We start from the raw sequence: 27,801 nt of genomic DNA, 5'->3' as shown, positions 1-27,801 counted from the left end.
TGCGTCGCCGTGATCTGGATTAGGTACATCTACGATTACATTAGCTATATCATACATTTCTGTGGTAGCCCTCTCCGTTGTAATGTTGTCACTCCATGTCTTTGGAATCAGAATGGTGATTTCGCCGTAAGCTGCTCGTTTGTTGGTAGCTTGGTATAATTCTTCGGACGCATCCTTGTATATATCCTTTTGAGAAAACAAGGTTTCATTTTAAAACATTGTCGACTGTATTTATACATTGGCAGAGCAGTCTCTTGAGAAGAAAGACAGCAGTACATAGTTGACCAAAGTTTATTGTGAACACATGTACAGATGATAAACTGAAAGACTGTAACACAGGACTAACCTTCACACACAGAAAGGAAGCATACTGGGGAAAATATCTTCATAAGTAATACATTTATTTTAGATATTATGAAATATAACACACATGTACATGGGTTATAATGATCACATTATTACACAACCAACTGTTGGCAAGAGACCAACATTTATTTATAATGCCCGTTTGTGTCCAAACACCCAACTCACTGTATGGTTCAAACAAAACGTTCACCAGTTCATGCAGGTGTGGTATTTCCTTGTATGACGACATTCGCGTCGATTTTCATCTCAATCTCATCAGCAACTTTGTAATGACGAAATACAGTTAGAGGAATGGCTCGTCTTTAATTTAATGTAAACAGATTTTCCATACGTACATGATGACGTATTAAAGTTGACCTAAGACCTAAGTAAGACCTAAGTTGCTAAATAATTGCTCCAGGATAAACGATATAACCCCTAGTTCAACGGGTAAAATCAGATTGAGACGCATTGCCAATTGAAATGGTCGTTTGCTTGTTTAAATTCATTTTTTTAAAACACAACTATTAGAATATTGTTTCCAAAATATTTACTCAATCCGTATACATTTACTCCATCTAATGTTTAAAACGAATTTGTAGTAGAATAATCTATATTGATTGAATAGTTTTTACATAGTGGTTTTTTTTATATCGGGTAATTTCTCAAGTCCTATAGACTTGTACTGGAGCAGTGGCTTGATGTGGTAAGTGGACGACACCAAGAGGAATCTTGGTCATAAATTCATTTCAATCCCACCAACAATCACCCATTTCGGTATCAATGATTTGTTATCACCATGTTTAATATAATAAATGCAGGAATATGATAGACCCACATAGTTTGCTATGTGTTAGAATGATATTCGTTTAGGTTGTTCCTGTACAAACACAATATGGAGAGAAAAAATACTTCCTATGTAGCCAAGAGGGAGCTTACAAAATATGTCTTTAAAAAACATTAGCATTTTGATAAGAACCTGATAAGATACGTCTCATTTTTCATTTTATATAGTGAACATGCCAATGTTACAATAAAATTCAGGATGGGTTAAGAAATATCCTAATTGTTAGCGTGTAAACGGGAATTGCTTCTATGATGAAATGAAAGAAGGACTTTTATCATGTAAAGAATATCATTACAAACTTCACATTTTATCAAGCTATCGAAAAGTATGTTCTAAACTTTATATTGAATATAAAAATAACACTGTCTACATACTGATTATTTAAAATATATACGCAAGAACACCGGAACATAATTTTGATTTCTCACCTGTAAGACGTCAACTATCTGATGGTCTTCGGTAACGTTTTCGTTGATGGCTATCAATAAAGTAGTGTATTTATTGTCAATAAGGTGAATTTGGTTCCTGGCTGTAGATATCAACACAACACTGAGAAGGAGCAAACTTTTGAGAAGTGCACGATGGTGAGCCATCTTGGTACTGTGAATGAATACAGGTCCAGAGACACTTATAAAGCCGAGTACGTAAGTATGTGGGCACTGAGTCGCGTATCGTTAAACAAGGAAGTAACATGCGTAGACACGTAGGCATATTTCCATTCTTAGATATTACAGCCAAGAAAAGTATTTGGTATTTATTGTAAACACTTTATTACATCTCAGTTGCGAGGCTAATACGCCAAGATACGACCTGCCCTAGGTTGAATGTATGCGGTTAAGAATGATTTAAAGTTAGGTGTGAATGTTAACGATTAACTTAGGCATCACCTCAGAGGAGCAGCGATGTTTCTATTTAGTATTTCAAGTGTAAGCATTTAGTATGACCCACATTGTACATTGTATTTGACATTGTTATTTGGACCTCCGATCGAGCAAGCAGTTTATGTGTGAATAAAGCAACAGATCCGGTTGATGTAATGGATTCTGGGTACATAAGTTACCCTTTGTGTAGATAGAGTGGGAACATCTCGAAGTCAACACCATGCATATCATAGGCTTAGATCACGAATGGAAAATTAGCAGTTTTTCCATTTTATTCATAATTAATGACAATTTTACTTCTTTTGTGACGGTTTAGCTTTAGTGTACAAAGTTGTGGTGACTCGACGTCACAGTGAACTCTTGAATGACCTGAATTTATATTCAGAATAATGTTTGCATTTGGCGATTCGCGTTAGTCTGGATGACAGCATTTGGTCTCTTTAAAGTATCACCATTATTGAGTTGTGACTTACTACAGGCCAGCTGTAAGGTCTAGTTAAGATGTACGTTAATTGGGTGTGTATTGATAAAATAATCCTAAGGCATATCTATAAATCTAGAATTCATTGATTCAGTGTTTATCAATGTCATGTTTTTACGTGAGTTTGTAAATCTTCATCAACCAGTGTGATTGTATCCTATATTTCCATAAATATATTCACATTCACATCCGTTATGATATCAATATTACTTCCCTGCTTTCGAACAGAAAACTGATAGTATTCATGCAATAACTATGACAAATACTTTACAAGTATTTGTACTTTTGTGGTCTAGGAGACAATCAAGACTTGATGATAAAGTAATCATGTCAACGCGTAATTTGTAATTTTCACATGTTTTGAGAGCGCCTGTGGTTTTCATAAATATGTATATGTATGTAAAATGTATGTATGTATGTATGTATGTATGTATGTATGTATGTATGTATGTGTGTAATGTGTGTGTATGTATATGTATGTATGTATGTATGTATGTATGTATGTAATTGTATGTATGTATGTATGTACTATGTATGTATGTATGTGTGTGTATGTGTGTGATATACTATAGCGGACTGAGATACATAGCAACCAATGCAGTGAATTTCATTTGTAGATAAGTATATGTTATTTGCCAAATACCGTTCCATACCTTGCTGTGAGAGGTAATTTTTCCAGTAATAATGGAGAGCCGGAGGTGAGCCGTTATACCGGAAAAATTATCTCGAGCAGCAAGATGTGGAACAGTATTTGGCAAATAACATAGGTATACGTCAACTGCGACTATGAATTCTTTTTTGAATGTCTAAAAATGCTGTTTCATTTTAAAATAAAATCACTTCCGCGTTATACTGTTGATCGTAGTATCACGCACCTCTCAGATAAAAGCAATGCGGTTGTTTACACGTCAGCCTTAAACTTTATCCACCGCGTTTGCACAGTAATGTTTACTATTTGCATTTCACTCTGTGATATATTCAAACCTATAACCTTCAGCTGAAAAAAGAGTGCATCGTTGTTTTGCGTACTGTATTCCATTAAATGTACAGAAATGTTCGTGATATGCTTTGTTGTTCTAATTAAGCAAAAATTGCACCCTCTATGACGGTAATTTTGATATCCTTCATTAATTTAACAATTCATGTTTACGATCGCGTGACTACCATGCGTTCGCCGTCACTGGAATTTCACCGTTCTGTGTGGATTGTTTTACTATTTCCCTGTGACATGAAAAGACTTGTTACAATGTATACAACGGTGATGATTTGTTCGGTTGACAACGTTGGTTATATAGCTGGATTTCTAGTTGCCTGCTTGGTTTGTTTACAAGGGGACGTGCAGTGATCACATGACAACAACAAGAAAAAATAACTTAAGGCTGTTGGTGAAAAATACGCCTGTGTATCTGCAGGACCAATTAGAATGCGAGATTGGTTACAGGTGACATATGAGTGTTGATAAACTATTTTCACTCGACTAGGCAGCCAATGTAAACTCATATCCTACGAGTCGTTACTACGTATACATTCAATACGATGGATTATGTAAATACATCAGGGCTGTAAAATTACCGCAAGATTGAACTAAATGTGACCAATGGCATGGGCTAAATGAAATGTCAACATTATTTGCTTGTCAAAGATTCCATTTTTGCACAACGTCTAAAAACCCAGTATTTTTAATGTTTGGTCAGCAAGTTTGGTGAGTGCATACCTTGTGCAATGTCATTGTTAATATTGTTGCCCCTCAACCCATGACGTGATCAGCACGCTTGATACGATTCTTAAGTTAGGTAAAATTTCACTTTCCAATCTGTTTGTATATATTATACGCGTGATTGGATACTATTTTTTCGTAGATTCTTTTAATTGATAACTTCCCGTTTGTTCTCATCAAAATACCCATCAAGTTTGGCTGCCATAAACATGATATTTGTTTCACTTTAAAATGATTATCCTAACCTGAAGGATCTCAACTATCCGGTAGTCTTCGTCGACATTTTCGTTGATGGCTACCAACAGCGTAGTATACTTATAATTATTGTTAACAAAATGGACTTGGTTCCTGCTTGAGTATGCCAACACAATACATGAACAGAAAAGCAGTAAAGCTCCGACTCGATGTGTATCTTCGTGCGTCATGTTGCCACTCAATCTGATTAAAATCTGATGTGGTGAAAGCGGCTAAACAAACAACACGATGTACATATAGGGGTAAATAAAGGCATCTAGCCGCTTTTACCACATCAGATTTTAATCAGATTGGTTGCCACTGTGTCTGGATACAGAGCTCCAAGGTGCCCTTTATAAAGCGTTGGTAGGCACAACAATGATTATCAATCTATTTCTAAACACGGAAATACCAAGTTTTGACATGTCTGCAAATTTATGAACTTCCAAATTACTGCACAGATTTAATAGCTGGTTATACTGCACAGACTCGCATATTTTAAATATTTTCTACGAAGCTGATATAAGCCTCGATGTGACACATTTCCCTCTTAAAACATTGTTTGGAACTAAAGCAATATTCAAAGCTAAGACAGACTGCTAAAGCTTACTTTACATGATGCTAACGTTTAGGTATTACGTAATAGTAATGTTTTGTTTTGATTGGCTAGAAGTTGTTCTATTCATTATAACAATGTCATTGACGCTACCTAGCAATGGGAAATTGTTGTCGGTGGAATAGTGCGATGGACATTGTTCGACCACTTGGACTTGGTGACCTTTTCGTCATGTAATTGATTACAAAGATATCATAAAATGACAATAAAGTGGTTCAATTCGATGGGTATGTCATTGTCTATTTATAAATTGTATTTTACCAGTATTATATCTACGGTACCTAACTGATATCTTTGAACGTACACATTGCCAATAGGCTTGGAGAAATTATGTTGTCGAGATAATGATGCGACGGAGATCGTTCAACCACTTGGTATTGATGACCGTTTCTGGTGGCAATGAATGAAAACGTTTAACAAACTTGACAACTGTGTCGCTATCTACCGATAGGTACAATTTTATTTTTTATTTATTTATTTATTTATTTATTTAGGTATTTAATCAGTCTTACAAGCAGTTATAAATGATTACACACAGGAGTAATTGATTTTATAATTGCTTTACCAATAACATTTATTCAATACAAATAATACAAAGCAACTGACCTTATGACCTGATGATCCGGACAATACAGAAATGAAATATCATAATCAGAATGTGATTGACAAAACATACGATAAGTGAAGTGCTATGTACAATGTATATTATATGTACCTATCATATGCTAGATCTCAGACCATCAACTAGCTCGAGAGATGGTCACACAGTGCTATACTATACCCTATGCTATATATATTCAATAATATACACTTGGCTGCTGCGCCTGTATGGATTTGTGTCACAGCCTATCAAGTTATTAATAAGTACAAAAAGATAAATATCAGACATGATAATGGTGACCTCTATATATTCCTAACTTCCAACATCGCTTCATGTTCATGGTTCTCTCAATATGAAATTGACATTTATAATTATATTAATCTAAGCAACAATATGATACAGATCCGTTCATTAATTATGATAAACAGTCTATCTCTAACGATCAATAAAGCCATCCTCTCGCCCGGGGTCCTCTCGTCTGGATTTTCAGATGTCGTGTTTATTTCTTGAATCCTATATTTGCACACACCCATACAGTTAAAATGATATTACTAAAGCATTCTGTATTAAAATGAAAATATCGATTTCATAATATCAACATCAATGGTATTTCAAACTTACACAAGCTAGACAAAATGCACAAATTGCTTGAAGGCACGCTCACACCATGCTCTACTTTGGAACAACTGAACCGCTATTCGTCTTGCGTTTACGAGCAGGTTTCAGTGTAATACAAGATGTAGAATTATTGTTCATGATAACTTTTAAATTTATCTTATGGGCTCATTAGTTGTGGTCGACAGAAATAGCCCCTGTGAGAATTTTTATTAAATCTAACTGAATCTGAGCTACCGTAATGAAGTAGGTCTGCTCGATGAAATTCAACATTGTAACTACTATAGGAGTGATACAAGTAAGAGTCATCAAATGCAGAGACTAAAAATTGTCCAAAACGAAAAATATTGGCTATTGAAGACCATGATGTATCAGTAAGGTGTAAAGATCGTACCTGAGTTATGCTTAAATATATTTACAGGCATTTTATCAATTCAAAAAAGATTGAATAAATAATTTGAATAGAATGATCTCTCTGCTGTCATTCATGGAGTGATTGTTACGGATGCCTTCATGATTATCAATACTAGTACTACACATCTAAATCTGCCATTTGTACTGGTGCCATTTCATCAGTTGTGTTACTCGGTACTACTTTGGCCATCTTCTTTTTCTTGTAGTGCATATATAGTCTAATGGCGATGCCCACCACTGCGACAATCATTATGCAAACAGTGGTCAACAGTATCACAAGTTGCCACCATTTGGGTTGGGCAAGCGTTGCTGTGTCAGTTACTCCGGGTACAATGGTCGTCTGGGCAATAATTGAACTTTCTCCCATATTGCCCACGTCGTCAATAGCACGGATGGAAAAGTAGTATGTAAATCCCGGGCCACTTGAGGGCAGTATTGAGATGATTGTTTCCATTTGACCACTTTCCTTGGGATCAGTTAGGGTACCATTTGTAAGGTTAGCATTGGTTAACTGCTCACAGCCATCGACGTTGTTTAAAACTTTCCAGAAGTCGGTATCATATCGAAGATCATACATAGATGCTGTCAAAGAAACAAAATATTACATTGCGGGTGTGAATTTTGGCTGGTGTTTAGATTTTTTTCTGAAATCATTAGATTTGTAAGTTTTGTTGACAATGATGAGTGATGCTATTCATACCTGTTCCCTTGTCCATATCATCACCAGTTGCCGTCCATTGAAGGCTGACAGTTGCATTGTCATACGATGTATCGATAACACGTAAGTCTGTGATACGTGCTGGTGGAAATGGGTCATCGTTGGGGTCGCTCCAGTCTACGTAGTCAACAGCGTTATCGACTTGGATCAAACCACCTTGGACAACTCTGTTGAAATCACCGATTGGTACGCCATCTTCCTTTCGTGGAATCACAGCTAGGGAACAAAGTGAAATTTAATCATACTAATGACACACATTTAGAAATTGCTTAAACCGATTTATCGGAAATGACACCTATATGGTAATTCTTAATTTTAGCTTACAAACTGGAGCTCTAGAAGGAATCACAGGTTAAGGCAAAAGGCATTCCAAATGTAGAATTTTTCAACTGTTCATTTTTTAGGCGTGGATATCTCCCTGTACACATCATGCATAACAAGGTATGCTTAACCGAGATTTTCAATAGTAACAAAGGCGATCTTTTATAAGATCGAGATAATAAAACTACAGTGACAGTTATATATGATCTTGTTATGGTTTCTAGGACACTGTTCAAGTGATACAGGCCTGTTAATTCAAATCTGACTTCAAAGGCCAAATGTATGGTTTATTGGGGTTTAAAGTAAACATATCACATGAAATGAATCAATTGACTGTGACTACATCATTTGTGTGCACGTAGTTTAGGACCTTAGAGAAGAGTAATCTAAATCAAGTAGACAAAACATACAAGTTTTGAAGTATTTACTTACTATAGTTCCTAGGCATTGCACCAACTCTACTCGTCATTCTTATCTGAGCAGTTTCATCTGTATCATCAGCAGTTACTTGAATGCTATATCGACATTCAGTTGAACAGCTGGCTTCAATAAAGTCAACAAAGTAACCAGAATATACCCCGTCATCTTTCTTGATATCAGCACCTATTAAAGGATAGTAATCAGGCCTCTTCAGAAATTGTATAGACTCTGACTTATTCTTTGTGGTGAAATGACAAAATCAAGTCTTTGTTGCGTATGATGCTCATTTTAGTATTTAGCAAATGTTTAGCTGTGGATAATTCATCTGAAAATGTTATTAAATTGCCAAGAAATACAACAGCCAAAGTTTTCGATAGTGATATAGTATAGCAGTTGCAATGTTGGTTTACTATTGTTGCTGAGTAAAGTACAGTACCTGTTCCAGTGTCAAAGAGTAGTACATCAACAACACTGTGAGGACTTGGTCTTTCTACCGTAGCAATCACCTTGGCCTCCAGAACAGGACTGTATCCCTGATTCAAGTCTGCATAGATTATCGCCATCGGTGGTGATTCAGTCACATAGTCTGTACTTGGATTGGAACTCAGTCGTATTGGATGGGTTGAAGGATCGATTGATTTAGAATCAACAGATATTTCGACCACCTGACTAGACGTGCCAGGGTTGTAGATTTGGTAAACCCATGTTCCCACCTGGGAAAGGCGAGATTATGCATAGTAACGAAACTTAGCACTATGAGTAAAATCGCAAAACTCGTACGATTTATATTTACAAATTCCTTAGTAAATAAGTGGTTACCATTATAGCATTCAAGATATCATCTAAAACCACGAAAGCTCTATAGTGCCACAAATTGTGGCCCACGACGTGTGACAAACTGAATCTAACAGAAAACGGTTTACATGTACTTGGATACATTTTGACAACTACAGTTCCGTTTGTTTTTCTGTTCTAAAACATTGCGTATTGATAAGATTTTGAAAACAGTGTTGCAGTTTGGAGTTACTAACGTTTGTTTTTAAGATAATAGTCTGAAAAAACGCCCTTGCCATTGAAGATTAACACCACAGTTTTGATGGACAGGATATTCATCACTATATAACTGTATATTTTAGACGTGTTCTTACCTCGGCAATATCACCAATCTTGATATAAATAGATCGACTGTCAGTATCACTGTTATATTGAGGATCAGTACTGCCAATAGTTGTACCGTCAGGTCGAGTTATGATGACGTCAACCTCGTGACTACTACTAAAATCCCAGAAGAAAAAGAAGATAGTGTCTCTACCAATAGTGGAGTCTATGTAGATGGTGGATGTTTCCGTTGTCAGCCCAGATATAGTGGTCTTGTAGCTTGCAAGCTATAAGATGATCGGTAAACACACACACATGCAATTGTAATAAACAATCCCTTCTTTTCGAAATTCTGATAAACTAACAGCTGTCGACTTAAAAGACTAGTTGGCGTTAGTTAGGAAGAAAGTAACGAAAATATAAAAACAAATATTGTTAGATAAAATGTTCTGTGAAAAGATATTTTCAAACAGTGATGTTCAGAAATAGGAACCCGTCATGAAACTAAACTGAACAATGATCGGTGAGGAAAAAGAGAGACTTGAAAGAGATCTATCCATGGTTATGAAGTACGAAGCTCGTTTTTCGAATATGCTATACATTGCTATAACTTCTCTAACATTTCATACCATTTGCATGTTGCAATGGTCTGCAAAACCCATGTATTAAATTCTTTCGGACTAACATATGTTTTACTATATATGGCTCGTTTTATTTTACCTGTACAGGTGTTTCCGTACTAGAACTTGTCCTTTCTGTTACTGATGCTGTAAAACAGTCATGTAGAGCTGTGGAATCGTCACCTTCTGAATACCAACAAGCTCGTCCGCCAGTATCATCCGAGAGTCCGACCAATTTCGGATCAGCACTATCACTGAAGGCTAAAGTATCGACGATTACTTCTTTAGCGATGAGATCCGGCAAGACATCTTCAATGTAAGGACGGACATTCTCTGCTCCGTCTGTTGTCAGGAAAATTATGCCACCGGCTGCGTATCCAAATGGACTCTTTTCTAAAACCTGCCAAATTAATAATAGCTTGTTGTCCAAAGCATGATATTCAATATGTGTGTGCAATGATAATTTATAAGAAATGTACTCGCCAAATCATGATGTACATATACTCTAATTGATAACAAATAATGGCTTGGATCTTAAACCATAGAAAATGCTGACGGTAAAGCCAGCTCCAACGATTATGATTGTGTATAAACTAGTCTGAGACAAGTTATCTGGAAAATCAATAAGAACACTGTCAAGGGTTGATAAGCGTGGCTGGTGGACCAGTTTCCATGTAATGCATTAAAACCCACAAGCAAGTGACGGTACCTCATCTATAAAATCTGTATTTCATTTATTCCTGTTTCGATGTTGGGAGTCACAGCATATACTCTCCAACGTCGCTGGTCACAGTAATTAAATTTAACACTTTTCTATGTAAACAGACGAAACATTTGAAATATCACCAAATGTACACATGCTACTGAAATATCGATATGTGTAGTATTTTCCAAACTTTACCTCAATACCTTCTTCCAGCCCACAACCGATGCAAGTTGAACCACTCGTTCTGGTTGGTAACAATTTGATAAGATCTTCTCTTGTTTTCTCATCAACGATCTTCGTCAATGGAGCGAGTGTTTTTGCGGTTGTTCCAAACTCGACAATGCCAACCCAGCTATTGAGGGGTAGAGTGTGTCCGATGTATCTACTAGCTGCCTGGTGTTGTAGCTCTATTCTGTTGTACTAGTAGGTAATACAACAAATGACACGTAAATCATGATATAAATCTGGATGTTTTTTAGACTGATCATTATTGCCAACCTTAAGGCGGAGAGAGTATTAAAGAGGGGAGTGGGCGATTTGGAAAGCACTAATTTACATGTAATTTAAATAATCACACGCACACACGCACATACACACATACACACACACATATATATATATATATATATATATATATATATATATATATATATATATATATATATATATATATAATTATATATATATATATATATATACATATGTATATATATATGTATGTGTGTGTGTGTATGTGTGTGTGTGTGTGTGTGTGTGTGTGTGTGTGTGTGTGTGTGTGTGTGTGTGTGTGTGTGTCGTTAGTAGTAATGCGACCACAAGAAGGCATACGTTACGCGTCATCAGCTGGTGCAATGGCTGAACCCATGTTTTGTAATTGTCATAACTGTCATAATTGTCAATGCAGTAAGGTGATGATAATGACATAATACGTTACGGATTGAAGTAAAAAAAATCTAATTTGTCCTGACAAACTTACTGAACTCATACTTCCCGATATGTCCATTACCAGAACAGTTCTAAATTCAGTTTCTTTAACGAATTTGAATACAGGCGTTGTATCCAGACCATGCATGGGAGGATTTTTGTTGAAAAAATCAGTGGAATTTTCCATTACATCCCATGCACTCTTATACAAACACAGTTCATTTTGGTCATTAGGTGCTAGGGGATTGTGCCGTGCATTAGAGTCACCAGTTGGATCGCTATGGCAGAAATGAACCACCTGCAATAAACACAGAACAATACAGAGTCAGTGACTATAATCAAAGCCAGATGATAATAGCATAGTATAAATAGGACGGAGGTGTTCTAAATCTGCACAAAATTGGCTATGCTCTCAGGACTGCAATTTTTGATTTTGGTGTTGTAGTCGCTAAATGAATAAATGACAAGGCGCATTTGTATATATATATATATATATATATATATATATATATATATATATATATATATATATATATATATATATATATATATATATATATATATATATATATATATACAAAGTCTATTTGGTCACTCACTCAAGGACGGACGCCAAGCATTTTGATCGTTAATCAAAAATGAAAGATGATGGTCTGGTACCAACTAGAACAATGAAAGCATTAGAAATGGACCAAATACTTACAGATTCAAGATAGTTTGCATACATATAAGACCCTGTCCCTTCGTTTGGTTCATCAGGAACAAATACACACCATGGGTCGGGTATCACTCCAGATTCAGGATCGGTATTACAACGCTCACATCCATGGCGGTCACAGTTAGTAAAATCGTAGGATTGCCCTGTAATAGCATCTGAACAACGAGTTGCTGTAACTATACCACTCGGATCCGTATAGTATCCCTTATCTATGTCCGTAGCGTACTCATCAAATAAGCCATACTGCATATGCCCCCACTCATGAACTAAAACTTTACCTGCAAAATAAAATTCGCAACTATGATCGCATCATACACGACGCAAACGTTCTTAAATGCAAACCAACCCATGCAGGATTTTAAAAATATTTTTAACAAATCATTAAAGATATGGGAGGGAAGATCGTAGAACAGGTCCGGGTCCATATAGCATGGGTCTTTGAACTGTAAACACAGCATATATTTTCAGACGAATGTGGCAGTCATTCAGTCTAGGGTTGCTTCTCGATAATTCTCGTCTATATTCCAATGTCCTGTATCAACTTTGTCAAAGTTTGGGACGAATTAATTAAACCACATTCAAATAATACTAAAAAGAGTATCACATGTATCAAAAGGTTTGATTTTGTCATTTCACCACCAAGAAGAAAACCATGAAATATAATCTGGTTATATTGCGAAAATATTTCTTCGTGTATCTTGCATCACATTTCAGATACGCTATTAGTACTTGCTTTGTTTGCGAGAAATATGGCCACCATTCAGTCAAAAATGGCATGGCAAGCAGGGTCTGGATACATTTACATATTCACGTCAGCGATATGGCTGGTCAGGGTACAACACACGCCGTCGGACTCGGAGTCCATTCTAAAAATACACTGTACTTAGCCATATGAACCAAATCTATGGTCACGTCGACCTCAGTTCAATATGTAACTACAAAATTGAGAACAGCGTACGATTGTATAATTCATTATCGAAGGACAAAATCTTTTGACGACTAAACTATTTACGCTGGGCAATACGCACCGGGTGATATATGTACGCTTGGTTGGTATGAGCAATGACGCCAACAATCACTTCTTGGCAACGCGACGGAGACTGAGTGGCAAATTTGTATGGTCAAGATCGATACGCTGCCCATATTTTCGTACTAACCTGAATCACCAAAATTCCCCTCTGACCATTTTCTGTCAATAATCCATCTTGGTGTCAAATGCATGTATTCTGCCTTTTCACCACATGGCCCATGCTGCTTAACATATGGTGTGTCGCCATAATCCGGATTTGCTTTATCTACGATTACATTAGCGATATCATGCGTTTCTGTTGTAGCTCTCTCCATTGTAATGTTGTCACTCCATGTTTTCGGGATCAGAATGGTGATTTCGCCGTAAGCTGCTCGTTTGTTGGTAGCTTGGTATAATTCTTCGGAAGCATCCTTGTATATATCCTTTTGAGAAAACAAGGTTTCATTTGTAAAACATTGTCGATTGTGTGTTATACATTGGCAGAGCAGTCTCTTGAGAAGAAAGACAGTAGTACATATAGTTGACCAAAGTTTATTGTGAACACAGATGTTAAACTGAAAGTCAACGACACAGGACTAACCTTCATACACAGAAAGAAAGTATGCTGGGAAAATATCTTCATATGTAATACTTTTATTTCAAATATTATGTACATGGGTTATAATGATCACATTTTTACACCACCAACTGTTGGCAAGACACCAAAATATCTGTATAATGCCCGCTTGTTTCCCAGCACCCAAATCACTATTTAGTGAGTTCACGCATGTGTTGTATTTCCTTGTATGACGACAATCACATCAGTAACTTTACAATGACGAAATACAGTTAGAGGAACGGTTTGTCTTTAATTTAATGTAAACAGATTTTCCATTACGTACATGATGACGTAACCATCGTTATCAGCCTAGAGAAAACAATGCGAATGCGGCATCGCATTCAATCGGTGTGAGACGTCCAAGAATATTTAAACTAAACTTTTCCTCGAAACACCCCGCTTAAGTGGAAAAAATTCGAAAATCCAAGTAATTTTGGTTGCTAAATAATTGCTCCATGATAAACGATATGACACTTAATTCAACGGGTAAAATCAGAGTTCATGTACAAATCAGAGTATTTTAGCCAAGTTTGTAATTATGTTCCACACAGTGGTTAATATTGCGACGCATTGTGGTATTTTTGCCTGGTTTTTTGGGTTTTTTGGGGGGGTTTTTGGCTTTTTTTTTGTTATAAAAAAAAAACTATTAGAATCGTGTTTCCAAAAATATTTACTCAATCCTTATACATTTACTCCAGCTACTGTTTAAAACAAATTTGTAGTAGAATAATCTATATTGATTGAATGGTTTTACATTACATGGCAGGTTTTTTTGGTTTGGTAAGTGGACAACACCCAGAGGAACTTCGGTCGTAAATTCACTTACAGTCCTCCTTTTCGGTATCAATGATACACCTATTATTTGTCATTTTCATGTATAATAGAATAAATGCAGGAATATGATAGACCCACATTGTTTGCTATGTGTTAGAATGAAATTCAGTTAGGTTGTTCCTGTACAGACATAATATGGAAAACAAAATACTTTCTAAGTAGCCAATTCAAGAGGGATCTTACAAAATATGTATTGAAAAAAGATTAGCATGTTTGATAAGAATCCAATAAGATACGTCGCAATTTCCATTTTATGCACAATATTAAACATGCTAATGTTACAATGTAATTCAGGATGGGTTAGGAATATCCTAATTGTTAGAGTGTGAACGGGAATTGCTTCTATAATGAAATGAAAGAAGGACTTTCGAAAAATATGTTCTAAACTTTCTATTGAATGTAAAAATAACACTATCTACATACGCATTATTTGAAATATATACGAAAAACAACGGAACATTATTTTGATTTCTCACCTGTAAGACGTCAACTATTCGATGGTCTTCGGTGACGTTTTCGTTGATGGCTATCAACAACGTAGTGTACCTATTGTCAATAAGGTGAATTTCGTTCCTGGCTGTAGATATCAACACAACACTGAGAAGGAGCAAAGTTTTGAGAAGTGCACGATGGTGAGCCATCTTGGTACTGATGTGAATGAATACAGGTCCAGAGACACTTATAAAGCCGAGTACGTATGTACGTGGGCACTGAGTCGCGTATCTTTAAACAAGGAAGTAACATGCGTAGACACGTAGACATATTTCCATTCTTAGAAATTACAGCCAACAAAATATTTGGTCTTTATTTAAATTTGTTATCACACCTCAGAAATATTTGCTGCGAGGCTGATACGGCAAGACACGACCTACCCTGGGTTGAATTTATGCGGTTTAGAATGATTTAAAGATAGGTATGATTATTAATAGGGGATCACCTTAGAGGAGTAGCGATGTTTCTATTTTAGTATTTCAAGCATTTAATATGACCACCTTGTGCTTTGTATTTGTCATTGTTATTTGTGAATAAAACAACCGATAATCGTTCAAGTACTTAAACAATATATCCGGTTGATGTAACGGATATAGGTAAATAAATTACCCATTGGGTAGATAGAGTGGGGACATCTCAAGTTTTGGAGTAGAAGTCAACAGCATGATACGCTCAAGAACGAAAAATTAGCTGTTTTTCCATTTTATTCATAATTTCTTACAATTTTACTTCTTTTGTGACGGTTTAGCTTTATCAAGTCCAACAACCCTCGCCAACAACACGCATACGGACAGACAACTCTTGATTTTCAGATGCTGCGTTTATTTCTAGATTACTATACTCATACTTACATAGTTCAAATAATCTGCGAGTTGGAATCATCGACCACTCCGTAACCATTGTTTAAAAGGATAAAAGCTAGAATGAACGTTTCAATAAAAGACGCCCATTCATAGTTTTTTGCGGGTGACGTGTGAATTAGAAGTTGGGAAAATCTGCTCTTCCTTCCTTCCTTCCTTCAGGCAATTGTAATGCAAATGAGCCAAACTTCTACGAATGGTATTAAGAAATTATAAACGTGTTTTGTTATGATAGCTACAAAAAAAAATCGAAAATCAACATCGCCTAGGACCTCGATAGGTCTGAACATTGAAATGTAACACATGTTTGAAGATTTGGAATGGCTCTTTTGGAGACAGCTTTCCTGTACAGCAAACCATCCAGGTAGGCTTCTCTTGATACATTGTAAAGTATTTAAGTAAATCATAGTCACAAACTGTTGTGTTTCTATAACTGTATAGTTACTAATTTGTTGTACTACACATTTGAATTTGCATTTTCTACTGGTGGTGTTTCTGATGCCTCATCACACGGTACGAGTTTGGCCACCCCCTTCTTTTTATTGTTGTACATATACAGCCAAACGACAGCACATATCACTGCGAGAGCCAGAATGCAAATAGTGATCAACAGTAACATTAATTGCCATCCTTTCAGGTCATCTGAAATTGGTTGAGCAAGAGTTGCTGTATCAGTTTGGGTGTAAGGTAATATTGAAGTCGCATCGTCGATGGTTGTCGGAATGTTTGTGGTTATCCCCGGTACAGCAGCCACAATTGTCGTGTGGGCAATATTCGAACTTTCCCCTATGTTGTCGACGTCATCGATTGCCCGGATGGAGAAATAGTACGTAAATCCCGGACCACTTGAGGGCAGGTTTGCTGTTACTGTTTCCGTTTGACCATTTTCTTTTGGGTCAGTCAGGGTGCCATTAGTAAGGTTAGCATTGGTTAACTGATCACAGCCATCAAAATCGCTTACAATCTTCTCGAAGTCGGTAGCATATCGAAGATCATATAGTGTTGCTGTATAGGACAAAATAAACAACATGTTAGATATGATTTTTGTCATTATTAAATTGTCAATGGCTGCTATCGATGGATTTTTCTAGAATACTTTCTTGTGGCTTTGATCAACAATTTAAATATCCCAATAATATGATTTCAGTGTTGTTTAAAAGCACTGTTAATTTTGTTATTGAGTAGTCTTTCACCAGCTTTAGTAAAACTGAATGGACCCGCAAACTTTGAAATATTCGAGGGCAAACAATAACAAAATACCGAATGAGTTTATGATCAGCGTCAAATATGACACATTTTCTTGTAAATGACAATGATGAGGATTAGTATTAAGTCGTCAAGAGGCATTGCTGAAATCAGGGATGTATATCATACCTGTTCCTTTGTCCATATCATCACCAGTTGCCGTCCATTGAAGGGTGACAGTTGCATTGTCATACGATGTATCGATCACACGTAAGTCTGTGATACGTGCTGGTGGAAAGGGGTCATCGTTGGGGTCGCTCCAATCTACGTAGTCAACTGCGTCATCGACTTGAATCAAACCACCTTGGACAACTCTGTTGAAATCACCGATTGGTACGCCATCGTCTTTTCTCGGAATAACAGCTGGGTGTGAGATACAGAAGAAATAAAACAAATAAAACAAGTCTTCGTCGCAATTTTACTTCCAGCGTTTCAACGTACTCATTAATATTCTATTTCACCGACTAATATGGCCACCAATCATAATTGGGCTACAGTATCTGACAGTTGTGCCAGGTTTGATTGAAACAGGTCCATACATGTCAGAGGTACATTTGAACAATTGAATATTAGGATATTTTGGGCGTTTGGCCTTATCATGGTCAAGGGTCAAGGTCTAATTGGAAAGCTCGTCATGGATAAAATGGGCAAAGACACTCAAACGAGATCTCCATCTATTAAGATTTCAGAGTTGATGGTCAAATATAATTTTTACGATAAATGTGGCTGCCATTCTGCACACTATCTTAAAGGGCAAGACTCAAAATGGTTTGCATATACAGACTACAGGATATGCCCTTTTTGCCGGACGCGATTTAGATCGACCAACTTGATGCATACTAGGCATACATATACTTCGAATATTTCTGGCTGTTTGACCTTTAACATTGGGTCAAGGGTCAAGGTCTTATTGGAAAGCTCACAATGGATAACATGGGCGTATAGACTGGCAAATGATAAAAAATAAAGTGGCATGCATATGGGCAATATAATATCTGACATTTGTGCCAGGATTATTCATCAGATGTTGGGATTAATAAAAATACAAATATATGTACATACGCTTGCGCCTCAACGAGTATGTCTTTTGTAGTTTCCACGGCGAAGCTTGTTATCTACTGAAAATATTTTATACTAAATTCATGTATAATAACCAAGGTCTCAAATAAGAATAACGAGAACACAGAGTTCCTACAGTAACTGTACACTATATGGTGTTCGAGAATAGGTCGTACTTTACAAAGTTGTTTTATCACTGTTGCTGTGGCTGTAAACACATGTATTTTGAAAAATGTTTAATCTAAAATAATTATCACCATAATTATCTTAGAACCTAGCTTTTAGATGTTGGTAGAACTCAGCGCCATCTCTCTGCGACGGCCACAAAGTATCAATGATTTAACAAAATTTATATAAGCTTAATTTATAGTTCGTAGCTGAATGAAATCAAAAACAATAGTATTACTTATCTTATATACGACTTGTATGTACTGTATACGTTCCTACTTACAGTAATTCCTAGGCATAGCACCAATTCTACTCATCACTCTTATCTGAGCAGTTTCATCTGTATCATCAGAAGTTACTTGAATGCTGTATCGACATTCAGTTGAACAGCTAGCTTCAATAAAGTCAACAAAGTAACCAGAGTATACACCGTCATCTTTCTTGATATCAGCACCTGTTTGGGATAATATTCAGTTTTCATGCAACAGTTTATTTAGTATGATAGGTGGTATGATTCTGTTTAGAGTGTTTTGCGGTGTAATAGCAATACCTGAAACAATAAACAATTGCCATTTCAGTGAAAAGTCAATGCGGACTATTGAATGTTAGACCCTTTTTCCGAAAGAACCAACGCTTCCGATTAAATGCAACAGCGCCTGCCTAGAAACTATAATTCATGAGTCATATATGGTACGTGAAAATATATACAGTACCTGTTCCAGAGTCAAGGAGTTGTACATCAACAACACCGTGAGGGCTTGGTCTCTCTACCGCAGCAATCACTTTCGCCTCCAGAACAGGACTATATCCCTGGTTCAAGTCTGCGTAGATTATCACAATAGGTGGCGATTCAGTCACATAGTCTGTACTTGGATTGGAACTCAGTCGTATTGGATGGGTTGAAGGATCGATTGATTTAGAATCAACGGACACCTCCACTACTTGACTAGACGTGCTAGGGTTGTAGATTTGGTAAACCCATGTTCCTACCTGGAAGAACCAATTAAAGTACGCATTTATTATTGAATTAAAATTGCCTTAAGTTTGTTGTGATTAATATATCAAAATATCCGTTTGTAAAACAAATTCGAATAAGTAAGGCATGTAACGATCGTAAAATGGTAATTTGCATGAATAAGAATATATGCAAAATATTTTCATTTTCCATCACAGTTCAAATACCAGTGCATGCGCGCATCAAAGTCGGTAAACATACTAATAGAGTTAGGTATGTAACTGAAAATTCATTTTTACTTATAACTAGATATGCAATTGAAGTTTGTGATATTACTCAAAGAACATCACAGACAATAAACCTACTCCGTGGACTGTGATCGTCACGGTTCGTAATGACAATGTCTATATGTAACGAATCTGTCTACGAGGACACCGTAGTTTTGCTAGCTTATCTCTCGAAGACAAATGATACTTTGGGTCTTTTAGTTTGCTATAAAAACATAGCCGTTGCAAAATAAGAATGCATTTTCGATGAGATAAGATAAGATATATCAAGTTCAATGAGACTGGCTACACAAACACACAGTAAAGATAGCAGAGATTGGCCTCACCTTGTGAAAGTTTTTCATTGTGATCACTGCAAAGTTAGACCACAGGGGGCAGCGAGCATGTAACTGATTGATCACACACAAAATAAGTTATATTGCACCACAAAAATTAATCAATCAATCAATAAATCAACCGATCGATCGATCGATCAATCAATCAATCAGTTACATGCTCGCTACCCATGTGGTTAGACAATTGTTGGAATGCTTAACCATAGGGACAATCTTCAAAAGTCTGCCATGTGTCTATAGGAGCTACTGTTTACACAATTAACCAAATACAGAGCAGACACTGGAAGCGATAATTATGTGCTACCTTATATATTGAATGTATGTACACAGTCATAAAAATTTGTGACCAGGCACACTGAACTTGACATTTCGTATAATCCTAACTGCTTGCTCTTCCTGTAAAGGCTGGTGTTTGAAGAAAAAAAGTTATCGTAACTTTGGTAGCGCACTTTCACCTTTACACTTTAATGTTCGCATTGCGTTGTAATTGATTTCGAGAAGGTTTATTTACCCTGCCATCGCAGCGGTGCCTTAAAATTACACGCCTACTTTGGCGTGATTAGCGGCATATTAAATAGTCATCTTTTTCAGCCCTATCAGATTTCTAAATTGGTAGCTGATAGTATGTCAGGAATGCCATATCTTGCAGATTTTGAGTAAATTTAGACACATACCTCAGCGATACCATCAATCTTGACATATATGGTTCGTGTGGTTGCATCACTGTTATATTGAGGATCAGTAGTATCAATAGTTGTACCGTCAGGTCGAGTTATGATGACGTCAACCTCATGACTACTACTAAAATCCCAGAAGAAAAAGAAGATGGTGTCTCTACCAATTGTGGAGTCTATGTAGATGCCGTCTTCTTCCGTTGTCCGTCCGCCTACAGTCGTCTTGTAACTTGCAATCTATAAAACAAAAACGTTGTGTAAATATGACAACATTTATCAAATTACATCTAGTATTAAAAGCAAGCGAACAGACTTGATATGGAAGGCAGAGGAAGTAGGGTTGTATCACAGGTGCAAATGCATCACTTTAAATGTTATACATGTAATTATCCCATGACGTTTACACGGTACAAGGAACAAGAATTAAAGCTTACACAATTATATACATATTCAAGTCTTGTGGGTTCAAATGCCAAACAAACATTACTGTAACACATTGTTTACCTGAACTGGTGTTTCTGTACTAGAACTTGTCCTTTCTGTTACTGATGCCGTAAAACAGTCATGCAGGGCTGTAGAATCGTCACTCTCTGAATACCAACAAGCTCGTCCACCAGTGTCGTCCGAGAGTCCGACCAGTTTAGGATCAGCACTGTTACTGAATGCCAATGTATCTACAATAACTTCTTTAGCAATGAGGTCCGGCAAGACATCTTCAATGTAAGGACGGACATTCTCTGCTCCGTCTGTTGTCAGGAAAATTATTCCACCGGCTGCGTATCCAAATGAACTCTTTTCTAAAACCTATTAAAAACAAACGATTGTGGATCAGATTACTATACTTTAAAATGTAGATAACTTTAGACATTGAAACTATGACCCTACTCCAAACTCTTTACATGTTCGGCCATTTTCAGTTTATTTTGAAATGAGCACGGAAAATATGCAAATTGCGACAGTGCAGTGCTAGTAAGACGCCCAGGCTAAAGCAAATCAAAGTCGCAGCATTATTAGCAATATGCACTTACACTGGGACTAAACCAACCGACAGCCATCAAACTTGAGAAATGCGTAGAGTCAACTGCTGAGCGAAGAAAAGATAATCTGGCAAGTTTGAATTACAAAATGCATCTAATTGTCAGAGAGGCCGGGTTTGGTTCATGAGGCCTTGAAGCAATGATTGGCAAGTATTTCAATTTTGACACATGTATTAATATATATCAGGCAGAACTAATGAGTTATAGCCATGCACCCATATTTCTAGCTGATGATTATCGAGAGCTAGAGGGAAATGCATTCATCTGTACCCCATTCATATCATAGCCAACGCTGCAAAACATATCATATTGACGTTGATGTTTTTATCATCTTGTTTGAAATATCAAGCTCGAGGAATTTTATTTTTTAATCTAACTTTCTTCCAATCCATAACATTGACATTGCCAATGTTTACCAAGTACCAACAGATGCTACAGAAAGTAACCATTTGGTAGAACTTTTCCATACTTTACCTCAATCCCTTCTTCCAGCCCACAACCGATGCAAGTTGAACCACTCGTTTTGGTTGGTATCAGTTTTATTAAGTTTTCTCTTGTCTCGTCGTCAACGATCTTGGTTAGTGAAGCGAGTGTTTTTGCCGCGGTGCCAAACTCGACAATGCCCACCCAGCTGTTGAGGGGTAGAGTATTTCCGATGTATTTACTAGCCGCCTGGTGTTGTAGCTCCAATCTGTTGTTCTGCATTATCAGAGGAATATACTAATTGAGAGATTGTTTCATTTGGACAAAAACGAGATGCCATGGTGATCTGAATTAAGTTAATGTTATTTGTATGATTTTAGTGTGTACCAAATTGTGTGTTTAGAATTTGATAATCAATAAATGAACAACTCCCACATGAACTTACCGAGCTCATACTTCCTGATACATCCATAACAAGTACCGTCCTGAATTCCGTTTCCTTGACAACCTTAAATATTGGCGTTGTGTCTAGACCGTTCATTGGGGGATTATTATTCAAGAAATCCAAAGACTCGTCCATTACTTCCCAGGCACTCTTATGTCGACACTGGTCATTTTGGTCATTCGGTGCTTCGGGGTTATGTCTAGAATTTTCATCATCGTTTGATTCACCATGACAAAAATGTACCACCTACAGTAGATACATATACAGTGATAAGAATCAAACGGTCTGATGAAAAATTGTGTAGGATCAACTTTGATATGTGGTGTTAGTATTCGTCTGTTTGAGTTTACGTATCACTAAAGAGACTGCTGACATTCCGTCAGTCCGATGGCTCGAGAAAACCAAGGGGTGGGGATATTAATCAATTATCGCGTAAAGGCATCACAAATTACCCCATACTCATACTGAACATGCTATGTTCTTATATTTAAGGGGTACGCGTCATCATCATTGTAATTACAATTGGTCTGTGGCGTTTTATCGCAAATATCTACTTGACTAAATACTCACAGATTCAAGATAGTTGATATACATGTATGACCCCGTCCCTACGTTAGGTTCGTCAGGGATAAATACACACTCTGGGTCTGGAATTATTCCAGATTGAGGATCGGTGTTACATAGCTCACAACCATGTCGATCACACTTCGTAATATCGTAGGATTGCCCAGTGATTGCGAACGAACATCTAGTTGCCTCAACTATACCGGATGTGTCGGTATAATATTGGTTATCGGGACGTGTGCCATACTCATCAAATATACCCCATTGCATATGTCCCCACTCATGTACTACAACTTTACCTGGAAAGAAATACAACATTACTGCAATCACATCATATGTCGAGCCATCGAAGGAATGACATTTATGGTCAGTTAAACAATTATTTGCAATTCAACTCATAAATAATGCAAATTAAATGTGTAATATGCAAGTTATAACAATCACATCAACATAAGAGTCATGGTATCAGTAATATTTCCTCAGAGTATCCAACATTATTTGCTATCTTCTAATCAGTAAACACAATTATACAAATTAGTCACGCAATATGAAAGTTGTGCCCGTATTATTAATCACAGTATCATAAATATATCCGCCATGTTTAGTGAAATTCTAAACATCGGTTTTTGAGAACTTTTGTCCACAGACTAAGACACATACACATGTACACTTCACGCGCGCGCGCACACACACACACACACACACACACATGTACACACACACACACACACACAAACAAACACAGCCAGACAAAACGATAACATTTCCTTGGAGGGCCGGGTACAAATATTTTGACCACGTTAACTCAGCATTCCTCCTGGTGACAAACAAATGCTGTATTCTCCCCTTTTCGACACACATGACACTGGATGAGCTGCATCTACGTATACGAAAGCATTACCCTCTCTGCCACATAATGAATGTCGTCAATCATAGTTAAAATGTAAAATTGTCATTTATGGTAAATATTTTACAACGGTTTGAAGTATCTACACTTACTAGCAGTACTCGAGGTCTACGCCTATCACATTTCATAACCCCACGAGTAGAGGTCAATAACCAATACGAATTGTCTCACAGAACCAGGCTTTACTTAATGACACATTGATTAATACTGTATTTACCTGAATCACCAAACGTTCTCTCTGCCCATTCTCTGTCAATGATCCATTTTGGTGTCAAATGCATGTATTCACCCTTTTCACCACATGGCTCATGCTGCTTAACATATGGTGTGTCGCCATAATCCGGATTTGCGTTATCTACGATTACATTAGCGATATCATACGTTTCTGTAGTAGCTCTCTCCATTGTAATGTTGTCACTCCATGTTTTCGGGATCAGAATGGTGATTTCGCCGTAAGCTGCTCGTTTGTTGGTAGCTTGGTATAACATCTGTGAAGCATCTTCATATAGATTCTGTAGTTTGAGTAAAACTATCTATTTTTACTTTCCAAATATTATCGGTTGTTAATAACTTTCTTGACAATCCACAATTTATTTGAAAAGATATATTTAAGAAAATATAAAATATTACAACAGACAGACAGACAGACAGACAGACAGACAGACAGACAGACAGACAGACAAGCAACCATGCATGCATATAAATATGAGCTTGATTTCTCACCTGTAAAACCTCTACTATCCGATAGTCTTCAGTGACGTTTTCGTTGATGGCTATCAGCAACGTAGTGTATTTATTGTTAACAAGGTGGACTGGGTTCCTAGCCACAGATACCATCACAAAACTTAGAAGAAGTAAAGTATTGAGAAGTACATGGTGGGCCATCTCGGCACTTTGAATGGGCGCAGAGTCAAGAATTACTTATAAAGCCGGCGTGAATACCGAATCGTGCATCTGTAAACGGAAAAAATCATGTTTTAATTATGACGTCCTTTAATTGCAAATAATAGTAAACAAAAGTCGTACTTGTCCAATTGTGTTACACCCCAGGAATGGTTGTCAAGAAGATGATTCGCCAAGATAGAAGGGGGGGGGGGGGTAATTAGCAAAGCTTACAGGTGCATGTTGCCGATTCTGGCGTAATTACAGTTTAGTCGTTTTAATATAAATATGGACTCACGATTATTAGGATACCGGGAACGAACATTCCCTTCTTAAAGCAATGCTATTGTTCGAGTACCTAACCTCTATGTCATGACCTGATGCAGCGGATATTAGATATTGTAGTAAAACAAATGCCTTGTCGGCTAAATGAAGTAGGTACATCTTTAATTTGTCACGATGCAATTTAGTTATCGTTATTAGAACCTAAATGTGTTTGATGGGTAAAAATCACAGTATTACATGAATACGCGTTGCTACCCAACTCCAACCTTCATGTACACCGATGATTTCTAATTTCTCCTCCCTCTTCGTCTTACCTTATCTATTCGTTACCTTTGCATTTTTCTTGCAGTCACTGTGTCTTCTCTGAAACTTTCTACAAGTCTTGATTTATTATATTCCATGCAGGTAAATAATTAAAGAAGAATATAAAAAACTTGTTCATGTCATCCGGGTACCTTTGGTGTCAGTCTTCTAGATATATATGTACATGACATCTATAATTTTAATATCTTGATGAATGTTTGAATTGTTATAATATTATAGAACATGTTCCAGTTGTCAATATACAATATAATAATTATTCGTTAAAATCAAATTTCCACATTAAGATATGTTAGATGAAGATAGTTGCAATCAAACAAATGTGCGAAAATTGTACGAAACTCTGTTATCAGTCTTGTTCTATGACGTTATCGTCGGGCATTGTGTTGACGTTTGTGGAATTAGTAATGCCCGTAAAAGATATCTATCTTAAGCTTGTCAATGGCTTTGAAAAATCATACGTGGAATAGTTAAATATTTCCCCTATACTAGATGCAACTGTACCATGAATTGAAAGTGTACATGTGTTTTTAGATACAATGACGAATTTGTATTTTACGGTACGGACTCTAAAGTCAATGTCTTCATCGACCAGAACACGTTGCATTTGCACAAAAAAATTATCCTTCATAAGACGCGTCATGAGAGAATACGTGGGAATAGCTGTGACTAATACTATATGTTCTCCATATTGAATAGTTCATGAGCACTGCCATGTATATATAGGTATTGAGGCAAGGCAAACTAAAACTGTGGAGGATTCAAAACCAACTTGTGTTCAGCATTTAAGTATGTCACCTTACTACCTGCGGATACATCGACCACTTATTACATGTGTAACAGACACAACGTACTTTCATAAGTAACTGATCAATTCAAGCTAATATATCTTTGGCAGATTGACGATTGCCCCAGTTGCAGCCAGTGTAGGTGTAAACAAGTGATGTCACAATATCCTTCACTGCAAAGTGGCGTTTCCCTGTGACAAACGAGCTTGTGTTGACACCTGTAAATAAAAACAGTACATGACAAGAACTAAATGCAAAATAGTTTGGATGATAGGCTGTATGTACATCTGTATAAACTGTGCAAATAGATTTGATACGGAAATCTATCCGTGGCGGATGATGAGCTTGTTCCGATCTTTAATGACTGCACGAAATCGTGATGGTGTCTTTTCTGGATTTTGGCCATGGCACGCTTATAGCGTGTTCTTTGACAATTCGTTATGGAAGTTTCATAGAATCGATGGTAACACAAGATAAATATGATGATAGTCTTTTAGATCCACACTGATGACCGAGAATATAATTACTAAAGTAATTGAAAGTTTCTTTGTTAGCTCGGGAGGGGATACCGTTCAACTTCTGTGAATGTTGATAAAGTTCGTTTTATAGCATTTGTGTTTTTTAGTTGTGTATGATAAAGACAATTGTTCAGGTCTGTAGGCCTCATATCAATGGAATTAAACCAGTAATTGATATGCGAGGCGCCGATACACAATTACAATCCATATTTTGTCGAAGCAATCGATAAACAGGATTATGGGTTTGGGTAATGATGGATACATACATGTAGGTGTGATGGGTTGAATTAAGAGTTAAAGCTTTTCCCCTATTTTAACCTTCCCCCCCCCCCCCACCCAGTACAAGTTTACGTAAAGTAGTAGCAAACCATAGTAACTGCATTTAGATTGCTATATTCCCAGCTCACACTATACTCTATGCAATTCCTTAAAATCAAATATCCGTCGTACCAGGATATGTCATTACGTCGGCAAGTAAACACACAATGTCCATCTCTCTAATCAAGACATTGCTTTCTTGCTAGGTAGCATAACTAAAGATGGTTTAGAAATTATCACCATAATGATTGTACTTCATTGTTCAGTTACATGTATCACATACACAGCGTTTAAAGATGCGCGATTCGGCGCTTACAAACGGCGTTCTTCAATTACTGTGCAGTGGCGAGATGGCCGACTTACTCCGAATCACCTCTTTGTTATGCAAGCAGAATATTACCAAACACACTACAATAATAAGTATGTTGTGTTATGGATGTTCATCAGCGGAGACATCAAAGGCCAGAAGATCCTCAGTTATGTGAGTTTTGCAGGTAAGG

The 27,801-nt window shown here is 36.8% G+C and overlaps 3 protein-coding genes across 3 annotated transcripts in view; all 3 read right to left on the bottom strand.

The window, feature by feature from the left end:
* The window catches only part of LOC144440949 (calcium-activated chloride channel regulator 1-like), a 9,461-nt gene extending 7,676 nt beyond the window's left edge, over window positions 1-1,785 (bottom strand). Inside the window, exons 1-2 of the mRNA XM_078130466.1 lie at window positions 1,621-1,785; window positions 1-186 (exon numbers count right to left, since the gene is read on the bottom strand). The exon at window positions 1-186 is cut by the window's left edge and continues 109 nt beyond it. Coding sequence (XP_077986592.1) covers window positions 1-186; window positions 1,621-1,785 — 351 coding nt within the window. The remainder of the gene's footprint in view (window positions 187-1,620) is intronic.
* Window positions 1,786-6,869: 5,084 nt separating this feature from the next.
* On the bottom strand, window positions 6,870-15,379 carry LOC144440868 (calcium-activated chloride channel regulator 1-like). The gene is made up of 11 exons (XM_078130342.1): window positions 15,215-15,379; window positions 13,434-13,728; window positions 12,262-12,554; window positions 11,611-11,856; window positions 10,830-11,054; window positions 10,029-10,328; window positions 9,359-9,595; window positions 8,647-8,923; window positions 8,223-8,393; window positions 7,452-7,685; window positions 6,870-7,333 (listed from the first exon to the last, which is right to left on the bottom strand). Exons 1-11 carry the CDS (start codon window positions 15,377-15,379, stop codon window positions 6,870-6,872), a joined length of 2,907 nt encoding a protein of 968 aa, XP_077986468.1.
* A 1,168-nt stretch (window positions 15,380-16,547) lies between these two features.
* LOC144440789 (calcium-activated chloride channel regulator 1-like) lies at window positions 16,548-25,980 on the bottom strand (the record flags this gene model as incomplete). The annotated part of the gene is made up of 12 exons (XM_078130220.1): window positions 16,548-17,095; window positions 17,465-17,698; window positions 18,846-19,016; window positions 19,276-19,552; window positions 20,814-21,050; window positions 21,318-21,617; window positions 22,325-22,549; window positions 22,719-22,964; window positions 23,289-23,581; window positions 24,407-24,701; window positions 24,913-25,048; window positions 25,961-25,980. Coding segments are annotated over 12 exons (2,982 nt in total), but the record flags the coding sequence as incomplete, so codon positions are not given.
* Window positions 25,981-27,801: the final 1,821 nt, after the last annotated feature.

The sequence above is a fragment of the Glandiceps talaboti genome, chromosome 1 (assembly GCF_964340395.1).
Source record: "Glandiceps talaboti chromosome 1, keGlaTala1.1, whole genome shotgun sequence".
NCBI classification, from domain to species: domain Eukaryota; kingdom Metazoa; phylum Hemichordata; class Enteropneusta; family Spengelidae; genus Glandiceps; species Glandiceps talaboti.
This window is presented reverse-complemented; position numbering and strand designations above follow the sequence as displayed.

Bases quoted from the DNA above. Each gene is read 5' to 3' on its own strand.
- LOC144440868 (XM_078130342.1), bottom strand. From the start codon at position 15,379: ATGGCTCACCATCGTGCACTTCTCAAAACTTTGCTCCTTCTCAGTGTT. The intron at 11,055-11,610 runs GTAAGTTTGTCA...ATTACCTACTAG, and splicing joins TATCGGGAAGTATGAGTTCA to TACAACAGAATAGAGCTACA. The intron at 8,394-8,646 runs GTACTGTACTTT...ATCCTTTAATAG, and splicing joins ACTCTTTGACACTGGAACAG to GTGCTGATATCAAGAAAGAT.